This window comes from Carya illinoinensis, chromosome 16 (assembly GCF_018687715.1).
Source record: "Carya illinoinensis cultivar Pawnee chromosome 16, C.illinoinensisPawnee_v1, whole genome shotgun sequence".
Classification (NCBI taxonomy): Eukaryota; Viridiplantae; Streptophyta; class Magnoliopsida; order Fagales; family Juglandaceae; genus Carya; species Carya illinoinensis.
The window spans coordinates 13951587-13973592 of NC_056767.1; the positions used below are offsets into that span (position 1 = coordinate 13951587).

At 36.8% G+C, this 22006-nt stretch overlaps 2 protein-coding genes across 6 annotated transcripts; one reads left to right on the forward strand and one right to left on the reverse strand.

Moving 5' to 3' along the window:
- The first annotated feature begins 207 nt into the window (after positions 1-207).
- LOC122299378 (endonuclease 2) lies at positions 208-3352 on the forward strand. 2 transcript variants are annotated; one of them, XM_043109623.1, is made up of 9 exons: positions 208-681; positions 777-948; positions 1252-1350; positions 1486-1541; positions 2040-2123; positions 2211-2303; positions 2422-2489; positions 2934-3007; positions 3093-3352. In XM_043109623.1, exons 1-9 carry the CDS (start codon positions 550-552, stop codon positions 3188-3190), a joined length of 876 nt encoding a protein of 291 aa, XP_042965557.1. In that variant the 5' UTR covers positions 208-549; the 3' UTR covers positions 3191-3352. The 2 variants fall into 2 exon arrangements, with proteins under 2 accessions (XP_042965557.1, XP_042965556.1); XM_043109622.1 differs by having other exon boundaries at positions 212-681; positions 1252-1356.
- Positions 3353-3385: 33 nt separating this feature from the next.
- LOC122299379 (universal stress protein YxiE-like) lies at positions 3386-6706 on the reverse strand. Of its 4 annotated transcripts, none has more exons than XM_043109628.1 (5): positions 6475-6706; positions 6065-6348; positions 5863-5954; positions 4373-4491; positions 3386-3610 (listed from the first exon to the last, which is right to left on the reverse strand). In XM_043109628.1, the coding sequence occupies exons 2-5, from the start codon at positions 6294-6296 to the stop codon at positions 3535-3537; spliced, it is 519 nt and encodes a 172-aa protein (XP_042965562.1). In that variant the 5' UTR covers positions 6297-6348; positions 6475-6706; the 3' UTR covers positions 3386-3534. The 4 variants fall into 4 exon arrangements, with proteins under 4 accessions (XP_042965562.1, XP_042965561.1, XP_042965560.1 ...); XM_043109627.1 differs by having other exon boundaries at positions 6445-6706; XM_043109626.1 differs by having other exon boundaries at positions 6065-6382; positions 6639-6696.
- Between the last annotated feature and the right edge of the window lie 15300 nt (positions 6707-22006).

The window sequence follows — 22006 nt, forward strand, 5'->3', positions numbered from 1 at the left end:
TTTATTAAAAAATTTTTTTTATATTAATAAAAAAATAATTTTACAACTCATTTTAAATCAATTAGTGTAATTATATCACATTATTAAAAAATAATTTTGATATTTCGTAACTACCATCTAGGAAATAAATTTGTGAAATAGTAATATTATTAATTTTTTTAAGGTCTTTCTTCGTTCATAGAATTCTTTTGTACTCTGATCTGAAAATTTTAACATAGATTTCCTATGCACTGGATTTCGGCAATTATGGCACAGCCCGCGGAAAATTAACTATTGTAGATTGCGTATCTGAAAATTCACCTTAAATCATAGAATTTAGAGGGACGCTTTAATGAAGATTAATCAATCCACTCTTTGCAAAAGGAACACTTATGATTTCCTTATGACAAAGACAGGCGTTATGGGTGGCCGTAAAACACTGTGAATTATTCATACCGTTCACACCAGCCCATCCTAGATTCCTACGTTGTAGTTTCCTTTGTGGGTTCATACCTTTTATATATTAAAGCGCAAGAGAAAGGCCATCCTCATGCAGTTGTAGCAATTTTGATGGGTTTCAAGAGCAGGAAGATGAAGTGCGGCAGAATCCAGATCTTAGCTCTTGTGTCACTGATGCTTCTATTTCCAGCCATTGATGGTTGGGGTATCGATGGGCATTACATAGTTTGCACAATTGCTCAGGTATTTAACCATCCTCTCTCTCTCTCTCTCTCTTGCTTGTCCTTTCTCTCTGCAATATTTATGTTGTTTCTGTATTTATGTGTGGAAATGGACAGTCACGCTTGAACAAGGCAGCAGCAAAGATAGTGGAAGAGTTGCTTCCAAAATCTGCAGAGAATGACTTGGGAAGTGTGTGTTCATGGGCAGATGAGGTCAAGTTTAGGTATCCCTGGTCCAGGTCCCTCCACTATGTGAACACCCCTGATGTTTGCAACTACAACTTCAATAGTAAGTCTCTGTTCTACATAATGTAGAAGCAAACTACATCAGCTAGCATATTTTTACTATTTGTGCTTTGACTTCTTTTATGACAGTAATAGATTCCACAATAAGTGATTCTTATAATACCGACTTATAAGTAGTAGAACTCTTTCAGGAATTGAAAAACCGAGAACTTTATGATTATCTAGTAATCAGTTTCTATGGAAATGTGATTTATATGGTTTAAAGACATGCTAAGCGTTGACATGTGATAAGCCACGCCAAGTAGGCTAATGTAGTGTCACACTAAACTTTCAAATTCATCTTCAGGGGATTGCAAGGATGAAAGTGAAGAGGAGGGGAGGTGCGTTGCAGGGGCAGTCAAAAATTACACGCAGCAGTTGTTAACCATCGACAGTAATCGGCAGAGTTCGGGTTCATTTCACAGACCAAAAACTAACATATCTACTCTAATCACTTCTTTGCTTTCGTTCACTATAGTAAAGTTCTGCTTTCATGGTTGTTCTGTTCATTAATGCAACTATGCTGGCCAAATTGTTTCAGATAACCTTACAGAGGCACTTCTCTTTTACTCCCATTTTATGGGAGACATTCATCAGGTATGAAACCAGATCTAAAAATCCACATAAATATGCTTCTGGATGTGCTATGTTTTCATCAACAACTTGGAAAAATTATATTAGGTAGTCCTGGAATATGAATTACACTATCAAAGATTCTATATGCAGTCACTTTTGCATACTTATTGCGCACTCCACTAATGTGATTGGCTGCATCACTTTTTTTGATATAAAATAACTGCTTTGGCCAATTACATCAGTGGAGTGTGCAAAGAATATGTAAAAATAACTATCTGTAGCAGAACTCTAACACTATACTCATTATACACAACATCGAACTCCACTCATGCCTCTCCCGCATCAAGTTGAGCAACCCCCCTACGTTAAAATTGCTCATATACGCACTAATTTTTAATGATATGGCATGATCTGATAAGATGAGAATATCACGTCTACGTACTTTGGGACTATCTAATAATTACTCGCCAACTTGATCTTTTATGCATTCTTAACCACTACAGTACTTGTTTATCTCAGCCTCTACATGCTGGTTTTGCTTCAGACAAGGGAGGAAATACGATTGAGGTTCATTGGTACACAAGAAAGCAAAATCTTCACCATGTGAGTCTGGTGTTGCCAGCTTAGTCTACTTTTTTGCAAAAGAGCTGCCTATATACATGAGCTGTGCCCTCATTTTAATGCATACAGATATGGGACAACAACATAATAGAGACAGCACAAGAAAGGTTCTACGATTCAAATATCAATGACATGATCGATGCAATTCAGACAAATATTACGGTAGCTTGTTTTCTGCTTTGGATTGACTGTTTTAGGAATAGTCCGTCATGTTGTTTCATCGTATCATTAACCTGTATTTGTTTTAATTCTACTTTCTATATATATATTTCGACCGCAGACTGAATGGGCAGATCAAGTTAAGACATGGGAGCGCTGCAGTTATACTGATACAACATGTGCAAACTTGTATGTTTCACAACCACATTCTTTAGTTGAATATCTAAGGTGGTAATTTTTAGAGTTCTCATGAACCTAATTCCACCTCTTCTTCATGAAGGTCATCTTTTCTCTTAGAAAAGTACATTTTTCACTTAAAATTACCCTCATTTAGGCTTTCCCTGCCTTTTTCATGGCTGCAACCTTGTCTTCATTTGCACAAATGGACACATTGTTTACTATCCTTTATTGCCACTTATCCTATCTCAACATGTTTATGAAACTGGTATTGCTATTGTTTCTATCACTCACTTCAGTAGTTCTTGCAACTTTAGTCATTGATCATTTTATTTTAAAATTTTTCTTTAGAAACTTAGGGTTATCGAATATTAATCGTTTCTTGATCACCGTCCATCCATACCATAATCCACATGACTATTATATGCAAAGCTCATTCTAGTTATTTTCCTGCAGATATGCATCTGAAGGGATCAAAGCAGCCTGTGACTGGGCATACAAAGGTGTGAGTGAAGGCTCAGTTTTAGAAGGTAAGAAATGAATGCTTATGAGCTCAATAGTTGTGCAAGTTGGTTTGCCCTTCTGCTACATGAATAACATGAAAGTTAATTGCAGATGAATATTTCCTCTCCCGTTTACCAATAGTCAACTTACGGCTGGCGCAAGCTGGAGTTCGTTTGGCAGCCATTCTCAACCATTATTTCAAGTCATAGTACTTGTTTGTTCTATACTTCATGGGATTATATACAGCATGGCTGATGTTTTATATTACAGTAGTGGTCTTCCACTATCGCTTGAACTAGGTTCTAGCCATTGCTTCTGAATGTATAAACTATCATTATTCCAGCCATCTAGCACTCTTTTTCCTTTGTAAAGCTGCTGGTCCACACATTTATTTTCAAACTTGATTAAAAGTAACTTTAAAGGTTGTTTTCTTATATCAGGCAATGTTCTGATTCGGAAGTTAACTTACATTCTAAACGGTAACAAACAACTTTAAAACAAACTCTGTCATGAAATAACTCACAGTTTGAAAGTGTATCGAGTATGCTAAGTACTAAGGTTTCCTCACAACAAGGACAGGGCAGTTTGCATTCTGAACACAGTAGTTGCTCACGCTCCCTAGAAGAGTCCTGTATCAAGACAATGGTATCAGCACCCAATAATTGAGATGATCTAATTGCCAAATAGATCTCATGCACTAAGCAATGTGGTAGAGCTCTAACCCACATCCATATTTATAAGAATCGAAATAAGAAGATCAAAGAATGAACTTGCAGAACATGGGAATCGGTAACCCCAACAGTCAATATCCTTATATATACAAATCAAAAAAGTGTGAAGAGTGTAGTCGCTTGTGCATGTAAAATAAAGTACTTCTTCTGCCTTTCACTGTAGGTCTAAACCATATTAAACAGACCTGAGTTAGGATCACAAGAATAATGGAAAGGAAAAGAGTTGTGTGTCTAACAGGTGCTTTCAAGTTTGGCTTCATTCCAAAAAGTAGAAAATAAAAAAAAATTGACTTCATTACAAGGAAAAGAGTTACATTCTCTTCACTGTTAATCAAGTGAAGGAGGGAAAATTTTCAATCTGGCTTTATAAACTTCAAGTTCAGCAGTTCCTTGTTTAAATCTTTACAACATTAAAATCAATCTTAACAAATGAATTGAGTCCTATATTGAGTGTTAGTGGGGAGTTTGACTATGCCTGTGTTAAATGTGTTGTGCATGATCTTAACATTGGAATGCAACCATCCTTCAATTTTGGGATATAGTTCCGCTAAGTACATTCTTATGGGTTGCAAACTTGGAGTTTCATTTGGTTGTAGGGATATTTGTTGCATCATTAAGCACATAAGCATTGCATCAAAATTAAGATGAAAAGAAACTAACCTTTTGAGTTTTCCAAGGCCACGCTCACCTAAAACAAGTAAATTGATATTGAACTTTTGAACTGCATCACATATGGCTGTACTAGGATCCCCCACCTCAGTAAGTGTCTTTGCATTTACCTGTGAAACCAAACAACAACAAAACTCCAGTCTTTCACATGGCTGGGGTCCAAAGGAGGAAACAATATGGAACTGCATTCATCTATATCTGAACATGTGAACTCCCAAGCATGAGTATCAATAAAAGATAGCAAAGTTTACATTCAGATGCACTTATTCATTTAACCCCTATGGTTTGGCTCAAGTGGTAAGGACCTTGGTTTTGGTGGTATGCTCCCTCTAGGTCTAAGGTTCGAATCCTCTTGTTTGCAAACAATTTCTAGGGGCCATTGGACTAGAGGAATTTCTCCTTGAATTACTCGAGCTGCACTTGCGAGAAACTCCTTGCCAAGGGCTTATGCACCCCCAAGATTAGTTGGGACTTTGTTCTTGGACCCCCAATGCCAATCAAAAATAAAAGGATGCCCTATTCATTTAATGTTAAACAGCTTTAGTTGAATGAATTGATCAATTGGCACATCAATGTTGTATAAGGCTTCTTTTGACCAAGGAGGGGCAAAAGGGCAGTTCAATGCTAAGAAAAATATAAGCCAAAACATTCAGAGTGGAAACTGCACTTTAAATTTTTTCTGCCCACAACTATTATTTGAGATGTTGCCCTCATCTTTTTTTTTTTTAACTTGCAAGGATATATAAATGATTGAGGTATTCTAATTGGAGCAGCAAAAAGAAACTTACATCTTCTTGATGCAGACTAAAGTATTAATCTCTCGTTGATAAATGTAATAGTAGGGCATTAAGGATCCATGATAAAGCAATAAAAAGAAGTAAAGACTGAATTTGAAACTAAACTTCAAAGGCCGAGTTTCAAGATGCAAGAGACAGAAGATGTCTGAGTTTCGCATATTATTAGCTTTATACTCTCATTTTCAAGAGAAAATTTCAAACTAAACTATTTAGGAATCTTACTACTGATTATTGACAACACGTCTTTCAACTCTTTAGTCATTGATGATCATTCAAAGTCGCCTTAAGTTGCATAATATTAGAAATACCTCAAAAAAGTATATCGGTCCTACAAGTTTTTCAGTAATCGAAGTTTTAACTTCAGCATGCTTACAAATATGCAAGAACTTTTGTACAAAGCATAGGTTCATAAACTTTTTGAAGCAATATTTAAGAGATCCATAGAAAATTCAAAAGCCAATAGAAACTCAACAGTAAACACAGTATACAAGATCCAGAAGAACCTCCAACCCTTCGGCCATATGGAGAGCTTTCAAAGGAAGAAAAGAAAGCTAAAAAGAACGAACTAATGACCCGCCTCTGCAAGTCTTGGATGATTACGTTGATATTTCCATGTCATTTGAATTGCTAAATTGCAAAGAAAACCAAAATGGATCGAATATTAAGAGAATTTCATGGACATACCCCACGACTAGCACATATATCCTTAGCTTTCTCTAGAAAAGCCAGGGCCAGCTTCTTATGATTTTCTTGAACAGACGCCACGAATTCTGGATCTGTGATGCAAAAAGATGCTTGATCGTAAATAAACCTTAAACCCATTTGCCATGCTTGCTGAAAAGAATCGAAAGAGGTGAAAGAGACAAAAGAAGTTGAAGAACTTAACTGGCTGAAACAGGGCAGTACATGCGAGCAGAGCCAAGAGCTGCAGCGTAGGTGTAATTACTTTTGGTGGGAGGTTGAGCCATGAAGATCACAAGCGGCGACTTGGTTATGGATTCTTTGAGATTGTCAAGTACCCAAATCAGAGCATAGTGACTGTACTCGCTCTCATCGATTGCCACCATCACCTTCTTCTCAGTCTCAGCTCCTCCTCCTCCCAATATCTCGGCAGCCATTTACGTAGGTTTGGGCTTCAGACGCACACAGATAGTTCAAAAACCAGAATCTCTGTCAAGGAAAAAGATTAGAGAGACAGTAAAATGTTTTTGCTCAAAGTCGGAAGTTTGTATTGGGGTTTTATGTTTGTTCTGAGTTTTGGGTTACTTGATTTTCAGCTCATAACGGTCAGTCAACCTTCGAGTAATGGATCCTTTTTGAGGCTCAAGTTGGACAGTGGATACGGATGTTCTTCCCATCTGTGAGTTTTGTTGAATATCTATAATTTGGGCTTCAGACGCACACAGATAGTTCAAAAACCAGAATCTCTGTCAAGGAAAAAGATAGAGAGACAGTTCAATGTTTTTGCTCAAAGTCGGAAGTTTGTATTGGGGTTTTATGTTTGTTCTGAGTTTTGGGTTAGATTTTCAGCTCATAACGGTCAGTCAACCTTCGAGTAATGGATCCTTTTCTAGACTCAAGTTGTGGATAAGGATGTCCTTCCCATCTGTGAGTTTGTTGAATATCCTATAATTTGAGAAAAAATATTTGTTTATAATCATTTTGAAATATTTATTTGTTATCATTTATTGATTCATCGATTATTTAATGTGATATCAGATAACGATAAAAGAAGATAAGGATGATTCATCTTCCTTCCTGTCTTCACTCTCCGGATTCTGACGTGCATTTTTCAAGTAGGTTCTTTACAATTAATCGGTCACGGAATCTGTAGTTTTAGAGTTGGTTTAATATGGATTATATATTTTCATATATTTTCTTTTTAAATATTATTTAAATACAAAATATTTTTTAATTTTAAACTTCAATTTTTTGATTTAATTATTAATTAATTATTATAACTTCTCTAAACTTTTAAATAAACGAAATCTTATGACTTATACAATATTTTCAAACTTCTAAACAAAAATTATATTCAAAATTTTTTTAAAATTTATAATATTATTATTTAATATTTTCTCTCTCATTTCTTAAAATTTCAATAAAATATTTTAACTTAAAATATTTCATAGGGCTGTACAAAAATAGAGAAAACAAGCTATCACCGATGCGAACCGACGGCTAAAGCATGGAACCGGCCGAAACCAACAAAAAACCAATTGGTCGATAGTAAAAATAACTCAAAACCGATGTCGGCTGGTTCGGTTCCGACTTGAATCAATATCAAACTACCGAACCTATCGATTATATATATTATATTATACTATACATATATAAAACGACGCAGTTTCAATATGGCATTATTTTAGTTTTAATATTTATAAAATAAATAAATAAATTAGATGAAACATTACTATCATTTGGCTTAAGACTTAGATTAATAACTCCCATTCTTCTTCTTCCCTTGTCTTCTTCTTCCTTTGCTTTTTCTTTCTTCAGATTTTAGAATCGATGCCAGTGACCGTATAGCCCTCCACTCCCCTCCTCCTTCACAATGCCACCAATGGCAAATTGAAGAACCGACTAGAATCATGTCGATACCAAGGCTACCGATTTGCTCCCCCCAAATCGGCCGGTTTTAAACATCTCAAAAAGTCATTAGTTTTTAATAACCTTCCTATTTCACTACTATTCACATATATTCTAAAATATTCTTAATATCGAAACGAGCCCTTAGTAATATTGCTTCGAAAGTCCCCCCCCACCCCCCCCCCCCCCCTGCGGCCGGCAAACTCTTGCAAATTGACCAAAAAAAATTAAAACTGATGTTATTCTCTATCCTCAATTGATTTAGTCATGAAAACTTAATATCATTCTCAACACCAGTACTTTTCTTTTCCATTGAGCAAATACAAAGTTGAAAACAAAGTGGTTGAAGGTTTGTTGCCACCATGCATGATAATGTGGTTAACTCGGATTAAAGAGGCGGCCCATTTGACCAAAATTGTGCGTATTAGAATGAGCATTTTAAAATGGTGAAGGGCCAATGTTTTCCTATAGCTTGAAGAATTACATCTATTTTTCTCAATTTCATTTTCTTGCATGGCTGCACCTAGCATTCATCTGAAACTGGTAGGTGGTCTTTGAAGCTTTGTAGAATGAATAACAAAGCCAGATCATTCTTCCAATATGCTTTGTCTAAAATACTTATAACCAAAGTTTTATGATGAGACGAATATGCGAGTTTAATCATTTAATTTATATTTTATACATCACCTAAAATAATGTCGGGTTACTCTAATATCGTATTAAAACACCAATTGTGTCATAAACTTTTATGAGGAATAAAAAAGATGAATCTCAACAATCTTATTTGTGAGCATTTTAAGTAGAGACTATTTTATTTTATTTTATTTTTTTTCTTTTTTAAGAAAGAGTTAGGGTCAAGAGTGACTCATCCCTGCATTATTAAAAGCCTCACTTATGGTAGAGGAAAACCGTGGTTACAAGCTCATCCAAAACCTACTTTATGTCCAAAGAATAAAAAACTAACAAATTAACCAATACACCCAACAAAACCCACAAAACAAAAACTAAGAACATCTCATATCCTAAGACTCGGCAAACCCAGAACATCCAAACGAAGCAAACCTTAAGCACGATGAGGCAAATCACATGAAGTCATATAGATACAATCTGTCCCCTCCTCTCCCTGTCTAGCAAGGAAATCAACAACTCTATTCCCCTCCCAAAATTGATATGATACCACGTATTGAGTACTAGTCAACCCCTACATAACTTCCTCCCAATAATCCCACAGGTACCACACTGCGCACTCCTTATTCCTAAGCCAATTAACCACCAAAATTGAATCGCTTTCAACTACCAAATTTATGTATCCAAACTCTTTACAAAGAGTTAAACCATCAATGAGCGCCCTTAATTCCGCTTTATTATTGGTTCCAAAACCAAATTTAGTAGAGGAGGCCCCCAAAAATCACCCTCTATCATCCCTTATAACCCCACCTCCACCACGGCTACTTGGATTTCCCTTACACGATCCATCCACATTTAATTTCACCCACCCTTCCCTTGGTTTGCTCCACGATATTAGCTTCGGCCTCTTTGCAATCACCTCCCTCACTGGAATGCCCAACTTAGATAGAATACTACGGTCAAAACTTGATAAAGCATTTACCTTCAACAGCTTGGATGAGAAGACTTGCAGCCAATATTTAATGGGAACACTAGATTGCATCCACCAGATCATGACGCCCCTGCATATGAGCATCACATCTCCACTTCCAGAGTCTCCAAGAAATCAACATTGACATGATCCCAATTAGAACCCTATGCTGCGTCGACAACAAAGCCACACTTTGCATCTCGCCCACCAATCATCGAAGGCCATGCATGAAACGCTTAGCAAACAAGCTGCATGACGCCACCCTTCAGACGCCACCGAACCCTTACACAAAGTGTGATCCTGATCCTCCACCCCTCCTCTGGAACAACAAACACATCTTGAGGCCAAAGAAACACTCACCGACTGCACCCTCTCCTCAATAGGTAGACAATTAAATCTAACCTTCCACATACACACTGACATCTTTTTTGGAATAAGATTGCACCATATCCAATCCAAACCCTCCAACTGTGGCTGCTTAAACCGTGTGACCTCCCATGCTGATTTGTTCAAGAACTTCCCATCCACACAAGGATGCCAAACCAGAATGTCAAGCCCATCTCTTCTCTCAGGGATTTCACTTAGAATGTTGGCACCCACATTTGAGGCCACTAGAGAGCCCAATCACTCCTGATCCCATTGCCCATCCACCCAAGACTCTTTCACTTCCAACTTTGGTTGATTAATATTAGGCACTTCTACCGCAAGCACTCCTCTTGCCAACCAACGGTCAAACCAAAAAGAAACAACTTGCTCCCTAACTTTTACCGATATATTTTCCATCACCTCTAGCATAACACTACAAATAGATTTCCAAAACATGGAATCCGAGTTCCTTACCGTTGTTTCCAGGAAATGCTTCCCCTTTAGATACTTGGCTTTAAAAAACCTTTTCCACAAGTTATCTAATGATAATAACTGTCACGCAAACTTCATATGTAATTCCCTTTGCACCTTCACAAAATCTCTCACACCAATCCCCCCCTCCACGGTCGGTTTGCACAATTTGGACCACGACCTCAACTTCCTCCTGTTCCTGCCATGCTCTTCCCCTCCAAAAAAGGAAGCTAGAATGAAATTTAATTTCTTTAAAACCAGCTTCAGCATATGTACTATTGCAAGCAAATGAGTAGGCAAACTTGCTAGAGAACAACTTAACTTTCCAACCCACCACTTTTTGCTGAAACTTCATGACTAATGGCACAACTATTCTCACATTCATTCTCCCAACAACCAGAGGTGCACCAAGATAGTAAGTTGGAAATTTTCTTTCAATAAAACCTATGAAATGTAAAAGAGAATGTCATCTTGCCTCTAAGAAGTTCTTTGAAAAAAATAAAGCTGACTTCTCTTTGTTTATTTTTTGACCCCAACCATATCTCATATTTTTTTAAAGTCTCTAGAGGCACCCTTTAAGACTTTTTCTCACCATTAGTGAAAATCAATAAATCATCTGCATATAACAAATGAGAGATTAATAGAGCCCCCCGAGGACGGGGAAAACTCCCAATGCTACCCTACTGAAATTCCTTCTTCAATAAATGAGAAAGCACCTCCTCCATAATAATAAACAAATACGGCAATAAGGGATCCCCTACCTCAACCCTCGCCGAGGCTTACAAAAGCCCTTATACATCTCATTCATTATAATAGAGAACCACGGGGATTGAATGCAACCCTTGATCAAACAACAAAATTTTTCTGAGAAGCCAAAATTGTTCAAAACTGCTAGTAAAAAACTCTAGTCCACCCAATCATAGGCTTTAGCCATATCAATCTTCTATAAAACATTGCCACCCATAGCCTTCTTATTGATCGCTTTCAGCATCTTCTGAGCCAGAGTGATATTTTCAAATATACTCATTCTCGGAACGAAAGCACCTTATTCATGAGAAATTAGTCGATGGAGAAAAGACATCATTAGCTTGACTAAAATGTTTGAAAATATCTTGTAAGCCACGGAACATAAATTGAGAGGCCAAAATTTCTCAAAAGACTTCAGATCCTGCACTTTGGGCATTATCACAATAAAAGAAAAGGAATAAAATCTGGGTAAGTCCTACCTAGAAAAGAAATCCCCTGTGGCCGCTACCACATCCTCCTTTCCAATCTCCCAACAAGACAGATAAAAAGCTTACCCAAACCCATCTGGCCCTAGACTGCTCAACCTTGGAATAGAAGCAAGAGCCTCCCTAATCTCCTCTTCTGAAGGCCGCCGACAAAGAGCCCTCATTTTCCTCTACTGATACCTCCTCACTAATTAAAGCCGACATATCAATCTGTGCAGCTGCACTTCCATCACCCAAAAAAATCTAAAAATGTTGAATAGCTCCAAAGTGGACCTCCTTCGAACAAACGTAATACCATCCCATTCATAATCGTCATCAAAGCGATCATCGTCTTGTGTTTCCTTATGTTTGTGACAACATGAAAAAATTTTGAATTCTAATCACCTTCATCTAGCCATTTTTCCTTCGCCAGGTGCACCAACCTAGCCTCTTCATTTTGTTCCCAATAGGCCAATTTAGCCTTAGAACCAACAACTCCATCTCCACTTCTGGTTGATAACCATCCTACAATTGGACCTCTATCTTCTCAATTCGCTCTTCCAATTCCCAAATAGTGTTACCAACATGACCAAACACATTTTTGTTCCATGTTAACAACACCACCTTTAATTTCTTAAGCTTTGCCGCAAGCCTCCCTAACCCTCCTCTTCTGAAGGCCGCCGACAAAGAGCCTCATTTTCCTCTATTGATACCTCTTCACTAATTAAAGCTGACATATCAATCTGTGCAACCGCACTTCCCTCACCCAAAAAAATCTGAAAATGTCAAACAGCTCCCAAGTGGACCTCCTTCGGCAAACTTAATGCCAAACCATCCATAAGCATCATCGAAGCGATCATCATCTTCCATTTCCTTATGTCTGTTATAGCAAGAAAAAATTTTGAATTCTAATCACCCTCTTCTAGCCATTTTTCCTTAGCCAGTTGCACCAACCTGCCTCTTCATTTTGTTCCTAATAGGCCAATTTAGCCTTAGAAACCAACAACTCCATCTCCACTTTTGGTTGATAATCATCCTACAACTGGACCTCTATCTTCTCAATTCGCTCTTCCAATTCCCAAATAGTGTTACCAACATGACCAAACACATTTTTGTTACATGTTCACAACACCACCTTTAATTTCTTAAGCTTTGCCGCAAGTCTCCACAACCCATTTCTCTCCACAGGCTCCCTCCAAACCACAGCAACACAAGCCTGAAAAGAAGAATGGTTAGTCCACATGTTTTGAAACCTGAATGGCACTGGCTTGTACTTATCATTTGTCATCGAGCCCCTATTAATCATAGGGCAATGATCCAAAGTCTTCCGATTAAAATACTCCATGGACACTGAAGGAAACAACGCAAAAACCTGTCGTTCATCACCGCATGGTCCAACAAGCCCAACTACGTGCACAGCAAGATTGGCCATTGCACCAAGATAGCCTGCGCCCCTTCACCGATAGTTCAAGAAGTCCACATGAATTCAAGCAATGATTGAACTCCTTCATGGCCACCAGAGGCCATGGATTACCCCTGATCCTTTTGCCGCCATCACGTATAATATTAAAATCACCTGACACCAACCACGAAAGATCACAGGCATGACACTCCAGCACCTGCCAGAGGTCCCTCCTCTCTTGATAAGTACATTTTGCATAAATAAAAGTTAAGACCAACTTATGATCCCAAACCTGAAAGCAGCCTGTCAAAAACTGATCCGACATATAAATAATATTGACCTTAAATGCATCCTACCACCTCATTTGAATAATAAAACTGGAAGCCAAGATAACTTGCAAGAACTAGTAACTTTTCCTCCCTTGCAAACGGTTCTAGAATAGCAACAATAGGGACATTCCATTTGTTCACTAATCTCTTCAATCGTTCCATGACATATGTAAGCCATAGACATTCCACACTAGAACCGATTCAATCATTTAATAAACTTTGAGGACCTAGACAGCACCCGTTGAGACTATCTCAACTCCACAAGATTTGTATTCCCCACCCCTCTATACGAGGACCTTCCCACACTAGTTTCCAAATTGGACCCATACCCCCTATCAATAGCAATCTGCAGAAGAGATTCCTCCTCATCGCAATCCAAAAGATGACCATCTCTAATATCAGTCTCAGGCATGACAACCATCCCTTCTATGTCCAGTGCATCTACAGTAAATCTTGAAGAGCCTCCACTATTCCAGGCCATACGATTACCCTCGTCCATCAAAAGAAAATCCACCATAGGGGAAGCCTACCCACTAAACCTCCTCAGCCTTTGTTTCTCCTCCACCACCGATTTATTTTTACTATTTCACACCGTATCAACCAAACCACTATTATTCAGCAAACACTCATCCAACATGTCCTACACACCAACTTTCAACGTCAACAACAACGTATCTTGGGCTGCTAGGGCCATATCCAACACTTCTCATGTCTCCACCTGAGTAGCACCCTCAGGCAGACCCCCACCTCATTAGTCTCCCCATGTGTCTCTTCTATTTGCACCTTAACCTCAGCCTGGCCCCCCCACCCCACTTGACTACACCTGCGAAACCTCTGCTTGATCGTTCCCAACCTAAGAGTCCTCTGTTTTATCGCCTTCAATCTATGTTTCCCCGATAGGAATTGCACCCACAGGCAAAGCCACCACTTTTGTCACCTTCTCAGCAACCTGAGTGTCCTGAACCATACCAGACGTCGAAGCAGGTTTTTCTTGCCAAACTTCCTTATGCACAGCCTGCTTTCCCCCCTCCTTTCAATCTGGGACACAACGAACCCTTGTCCGCCCCATTCTACACACCACATCGGTATGCCCTTGACGCCTACATTTAGAACAATAGAACCCCAACTTTTCAAACTAGGCTACCAACGCTTCTTGTTTGCTACCAAAATTGGAAAACCTTGAACCAACTCAACAACTAGATCCACTTCCACGCAAATCCAGCACCTGTCACACGGGTCTTGTTCAAAGTGGCATTGTCCGTGCCTAGATATCTACCAAACCTGGTAGCCAGAATTTGAAGGCAATTTTGACGATACAAATACATCGACAAAACTGGCAAGAAGATCCATTGCGCTACCAACGAAGGTTCCTCTGCCAAGCAGAAATCCTTTGTCCAATGAAAGATCTTGAAACTGCACCCATAATCAGACACGCCTCCCATGCCCACCCATGCACGAAATCTCTCTCACTTGCCATTTGCACCAAAATGTGATAATCATCCATAAAGTTTACGGTAGGAATCTCTACAATAGCCAACCGAACCACATCAATGGATGGCCTCGTACGTAAAAATTTCAAAACCAACACAAACCGGAACTCCTCCGCTGCTTTAGACGTCTTCACCTCTGTAAAAACAAAGCCCAATTCACTGTCCACCTCCTTGGATACCTCATAGGTATCTTGAACCCTAAAGGGTTAGGTGTCCGCGACAATGCTTGCACATAGGTCTTTTGCACAAACCCATCATCCTTGCCATTAATCCCACCCCCAACACCACTCGTACCACCTTCTAATGGGGACCCTACCGGTGCCAACGACACCAGAGGGCCAAGGGAAGCCACCATAGGCTAAGCCCTAGGGTGAAAACCTAAATGCGAATCAAAATAAGATCTCCGAGAAAAATGCTCTAAAAGCTGCTCTCCATAAAACAATATTTATAAACATCATTTAAACACAAAAACACTTCTCAATTTTAAATTTTCATCTAATCATTACATAATCATTATTTAAACATAAAAATTAATACAACTTTTACAAATTTCAAAACAAAACACAAAAAGTAATATTACTTTTAAAACTTAAAAAAAAAATGACATTAAAAAATTATATTCAAATAATGTTTGTATTATTTTTATTCAACTTTTTCCTCATCCTTTCTCAAAATCTAATAAAATATCTTCACTCAAACCATTTCACAATTATTCAAAAAATCCTGAGATAATCCAAGCATCCAAACATGCCCTAAGCAACCATGTTAGTGTCATATTAAACTACTTATCGGCCCTATGTTATGAAGATTTTAGTCAAAATTTTCCTTTTACTTATTCTTTTCCAAATTACATTTTAATATCCAATCATTTACTCCAGCTTTCAATATAATTACACATTCCACAAATTCTTGGTCTTGCTAAAACTATTATCATTTGCTTATGAAGTTCCTCAACAAAGGTTTAGAATTGAAAAGGGGTTACAACATTTTGGACAATGAATCATCCCTATTTCATTACAATTTTGAGTAACTATATAACATAATCTCTCATGTTTATAAATATCATAGATGGTTTTATCTATGGGCAATATTAGGTACAAGTCTTGTACAAACCCTTTATAAAAAAAAAAAAATGGATCCCACTAAAAATGAAAAGTTTTTACTTTATACTTTTTCACGGTGGATGTACTTGTTTACAAATAGATTGCGCAAGACTTATCTATTTGAGAATTGTACAAATAATTACTATTTCTCTTTTATTTATTTTTCCAAAATTTTTTCCTTCTTTCATTTAGGAACATGGATAGGTTATAATTTGGGGATTGAGGGGTTCCAAGATTAAAAAGTGAGCTTATCCCTTCTAACAGATCTTAAAAGTAACTAACAACTATGTGTAAAATAAAATGACTTTCTAATATGGGACAACATAGAAAGGGCTGAGCAAAATCTGATAACCTGACTCTAAATCTAACTTTAACAAAACAAGTAATACTACATACAATCGTGGAGTGTACAAGCGTCGTACAATCACTTTGAAAAAGAGTGGAGTCTACTATTAAAAAATTAATTTCTTTTCATGTGGATTCCGTATTTATTCACTTTCTTCAAAATGATTGCACATTGCTTGCACACTCACAACTACAACTATCATTTCTCTTTTGGTATTATTGAACCAAGCCTATATTTTTAAGTCAACATTTTTATATTGTAAGGTCCTGGCAATAATATAGTTTAGAAAATCATTTTTATTTAAATTATTTTATTTCTTTAAGGATGTTATGTGATATTCATTATTTTATTTATGTTAAAAACTCTATTATTTAGATGGATTTATTTCTCTTAAAAATATTTAGTGAACTCCATTGTTTTATTTTATGATGAAAAAATTGCTTTGTGATTATATAAAAAAAGAAGTTTGATTTTTTATTTAATTACATTGCATTTTATTTCATCTATCTATTATTTAGTTAATTATTTTAAGTGTTTAAAATCTCCACTGTTGGATTAGATTGGGGACTCCTAGATGAAGGGTCTAGATTAAAATGTCAAAACCCTAGTATTTTCCCCTCTTCCTTCTCTCTTCTCCCTCTCCAGCCGTCTCTCCCTTTCTCTCTTCCCGAATCCTTCTCCCCGACACCCATGCGAAACCAGCCACGGCTAGCCCCTTGCCGAACACCGATGGCCACCTCACCAAAGATCTCAAGGCCTCACCTCACGGATCCCCTCCCTGGGCCTCTCTCTCTCTCCCCGTAGTCCTTCCTCCCTTCGGTTTGCTTCCACCACGTCACCACCACTCTACCATGAGTTTTTAAATTAATGTTAATGCATTATACGTGTTGTCTGACTAATGTTATACATGTCTTGTTTTCAAATTAATTATTTTGTGAAACACAAGTGGGCCCAATTACAAATGGCAATACACTTTAAATTTTAGTTTGGGATGGGAAACAATTGAGCTTCAAATTTTTTTTACAATATTGGACTTGCAATAATGAAATATTGGCCTTATTTCATTATGGATCTTGTTTTAAGTCTCAAAAATTATATTTATACTCTATTACATAATATTATTTTGTTACAAGAAATTTTTATTAATAAATAATTTTTATTTTTAATGTCTAAGTCGGAAAGATGGAGTATCGATAAAATCGGGAAAGTGATATAATGATAGAGTTTTGAAAGTTTTGAGAAATTAAAATAGGTTATTTAAGTATTTTAGGTGCAATTTTGAGGTTACTGTTCAATTGGAAATTTTACTTAAGTCACATGACTTTTCTATAGGTAACGATTGATATTTCCTTAACACCATTTTGAGGAAATTCTAAAAAATTAAGAAGTCCAGATAAGTACTGGGATTCCTCTACTAGATTTTGCATAAAAAGAAAATGAAACGAGGTTGATTTTGAAAAATATATTTTTTTTTTAAAGGAATGTGAAGACAACCTTAGTTATTTGTTTGGCATTACTCATAAACTCTGTATGAAAGAGAGAGTTTTTTGTCATGACCAGTGGTGGAACCAGGAGTTTTTTTGAGAGGATGCCAAATTTTCTAATGTGTGACACATTGAAATTTTAAAATCATAAAAGCATAAATATATATAAAATTAGATCTCGATAATTTGCAATACACACATAACAATAAAATTATAAAAATAAAACATCTTAATATATGTTTCAGGTTTTTGATGATAATGTTTTATGAATAATATTTATCTATTATTATTTTTATAATGAAATATTTAGGATTTATTTACTTAGTATAAACTATCAAATGATTTTTTAGAATGTCATCTTTCATTCCAATATATATGTAAGCTAGTTTATTAAGTTTTATGTAGACTCTAAATATTTTCATGCTACATTAAGCATATAATACTATAATAGATACCTTAAATAAGATTTTTCTTGCTTAATGAAGTCTAGAGGATAAAACCTCTCAACTATTTTCCATATAGATCACCAATCTTAAATGGTTTTTCTTGTACTTTTACTTTGAATTCCAAATTAAGAAGCTTAATATTGTATAACAAAAAACTTTGGTATCCATATTAGTAAATTTATTATTTCTCCTAAAATTAGTTTTAATTTAATTTTGGTGAGATGTGACGCTCCGACCACCACGTATGGACACATGGAAATCGAGGCATCGGGATGATGACAACACGAGTCACACATCCCATCGCTAAGTGCCAAGTGTGCTAAGTGCCAAGTGTGTGCCAAAGTAAAAGTATACAACAAAACTAATGCAGTGGAATAATAAAGTCAGTCAACTAAGTACCAGAATTTGTTTAAATATAAACTCGCTTAAACTTAAGCGTACCAAAAAAAATATTACAAATTAAGTAACAAGTCATAAACCAAAATACATAATATGAAAGCTGAAAATAATTTACAACAATTACAAGTAGAGACTCCAAACTACTTCTTCGGCTGAGCTGCCTCCACGGGCTCAGCTTCTTCGTCATTTGCATTGAAATCTACGATATCAAAAACGATACTGCAGGTAAGTAATAATCCAAGCAACCTACAAGATGAAAATACATTAAAGCCACAACAATATGCATGAACATGATGCCATATGCATGAGATCTAAAACTAAACCTTTAAAAAATAATCATTTTTCCAACGCACGCCAAAAATCACATTTGGCCAAAAACATTTCCTTTAAAACATTCCTTCACCATTTTTCTAGAAAATGGTCCAAAATCCAATTTCAAATCAATATCCAATTTATCCATATGCACCACGACCTCCTCTAGGGGTTATCCGCACACTCTGTCTCTCTTCGTCACACCATGGGTAACGACCATGTTTGTGACTTCATAAGGAGTGATGCCCAGTGCCTACGTAGCTAAACATCCTCTAGCCCTTGCCAGCAAAGGGGCCACGGAGTCGTAATGAGAGCGTTACCATCCCGTCTGATCTCGTTGTCACCAAAGGACGTCAATCAATATATTCCACTCCCGAGTGACCAGAGGAGCTACACCAAAATAATGCTCCATCTCTGCTTGGAGTCGTGATACATGCGCTCCCAAAAATCCATTTACATGTGAAGACCCAGTTTTCAATATCTAACACATGTACATACATGCGCCATGCAATGCAAATGACATGACACAAAATACCCAAAAATCCCAATCATCTAAACATAAATCACTCCATCCTCAAATCCATCCAAGCCCCGACTCCTCGGACTCAGTCCAGCACAGCCAACTAATCATAAATTATTATTAAAGCAAAACTATATTTAAATCTTAAAAAAAGTTTGAAAAATACTTACAATGCTTTAAAGGCAATAAATCTGGAAGATCAAAAGCACACGAGATCACGATGATGCCGAAAGTGACGGAACAGTGACGGACAGTGCTTTTCCAAGCTATGGCCGTGGGTCCAAAAAAGGGAATTTGAAGGGGGAGCTTGGTTGGCTAAGATGGGTGTGGAAGTGATTAGGTGGGTGTCAAAGGAGCTGGTGGTGGCTCGAGAGGGCGGTTCACGGAGGCCTAGTGGCGGATCTAGGTCATGCGAAGTGGGGAAAAACCCATTTCGGGTTGTGTTCATGTGGGGGGAAAAAGATTGTTGTGAGGATTGGGTTCGGTGGCTGGGGGGTTCACCAACGTAGGGGAAGGTAGTTGGTGGCTTGGGGCTGCGCCATGGCGGTGTAAGGAGGAGAGACCCGCATGGGTCTCTAGCGTACGGTGAAGAATGGAGAAGGGAGAGGCCTCAAGGGTGGATATTGGCGTGGGGAAGGTCATCAGTGTGAGCTACGCCGAAGGTTGGTGGTGATCTGGCTGAGTCACGGCAAAGAGGGGCCGCGCAAGGAGGAGGGCTACGGAAGAGAGAAAATCGGGGAGAGAGGAAGAGAGAGAGCTACGTGGGCTGGGCTCGGCATGGATGGGTGGTCGTCTGCGAGATGGTGAACCGATGAGGTGGGCGGTGGCAAGGTTGGGCGGTGCACGGTGGTGGGCTGGGGGAGAGACTGCACGGAGAGAAAACAAGGGGGTTGGTCGCATAGGAAAGCCAAGGGAAAAAGGGAAGAGGAAAAGAGAAAAAGAAATAGAAAAAGAGAAAAAAAAAGAAAAAAGAGGAAAAGAAAAACAAAGAAATAAAAGAAAAATGAGATCCAGTCTTTCAACTCAGGTCTCAAAATTGATTCATTGAGAATAAAAAAAAGATTTTAAAACGACGATATAAATAAAATAATTTAAATGTAGTGACTAAGTAAAATAAAATAAAATAATAAAATCTAATAACAAATTAATTTAAAATAAAGAGCATTTTAAATGCAAAACAATAATTAATATTAAGAAAGCACATCAAAATAGTTTTCACAACTTAAAAATCATAAATTAAATCCAAAGAAAATCCGATAAATTTAAAATAAGAGAACCAATTTATAAATCAATTAAAATACTCATTCAATAAAAATACACTAAAATACGGGATATCACATGATGAAACCTCACTCTTGAAATTAAATAAATAATATATAGAAATTATACAAAATTTTGAGATTATAAGAAAAAAAATTGAAAAGCCATTTCTAAGTATATTAAAATTGTAAAGAATATATAAAGATTATAAATTTTTGTGAGAGGGCCATTTTCTATATTTATAAAATTATGAATAAAAACTAAGGCATATTTTAATTTTTCAAAACATTCTTTTTTTTGGGGGGGGGGAGGGTGGGGTGGGGGGCATGTTCCCCTCTTAGATGCATGTGGTTCCACCACTAGTCATGATTGGTGTAGATATAAGCTTATCTTTGGCATTCAATTTTTGAACTATGCGAAAAGAGTTAATATAAATTTTGTGCATGATTATGCGAAAATGCTCTGAATCTGTTTTGATTACAAAGATGATATGATTCTGTTCAATATTTTGTTTTCATAAGACGTGGCATCTAAAAACTTTTGGCATCACATTATGATTCTATATATGGTTCTGTCTCTACTTTGTTCTAACCTTACCACGGGTGTAAAACTGTAGCCTCTATTTAGTTTGGTATCAACTTTTCTATTCTAGTGCACCCATTTTGGAAACAATGTGATTTTCTACGTGGTCTTTCCTGTGTACACAATCAAGACTTTAAGAACGAATAAGGGAAAGATTCACATTATCTTTTTGCTTGGTTAGCTACACATTTTCAATGAAAAGTCACTCCCTCAAAGCACGAAAACATTCGAACGTTCAAACTCTACGTTCAAACGTTACGTGAAATTTTGGAATCTTGCTTTTTTAGTCGTGCAGTTTTTCACATTTTATAATGTTCGAATGTATGATCTTAACATTTGAACGTTATAGTGACAATGTTCGAACATAATTTTCCTACGACTCAATTCCAGAGGGAAAAGATCCCGCCAATTTCCAAGAAATGTTCGAACCATCGACGTGTTCCAATGCATGGTTGCTTCATTCGAATACATGTTTTTACGTTCGAACGTAGGCCACTATAATATATATATACACATATACAATTAATATATTATATATACTATATTATAAATATATTGTTACTGCTATCTTATTATAAATATATTATAACGTATTATAAATATAATACATTAGCGGTATAAGAGCTATTGGATATTATATTATTATTATTGTTATATATTACTGCTATCTTATTGTTGTTTTATTGTTTTAAGTTTAATTTCATAATGAAATACTATGCTCATAATGTTGGTTTTCTTGGTCTTTATGAATTAAGATGGAAAAAATATAATTTAAAACTTGAATTAAGCAACTTAATGGAAAGAATTAAGCATCTCAAAGAAAAACAATTACTAATGAGATTAGATTATTGTTCAATGATGGAAAGATATCATACATATCAAAGTAGACAAGCTGCTATAGAAAGATTAGAAGATTACTTC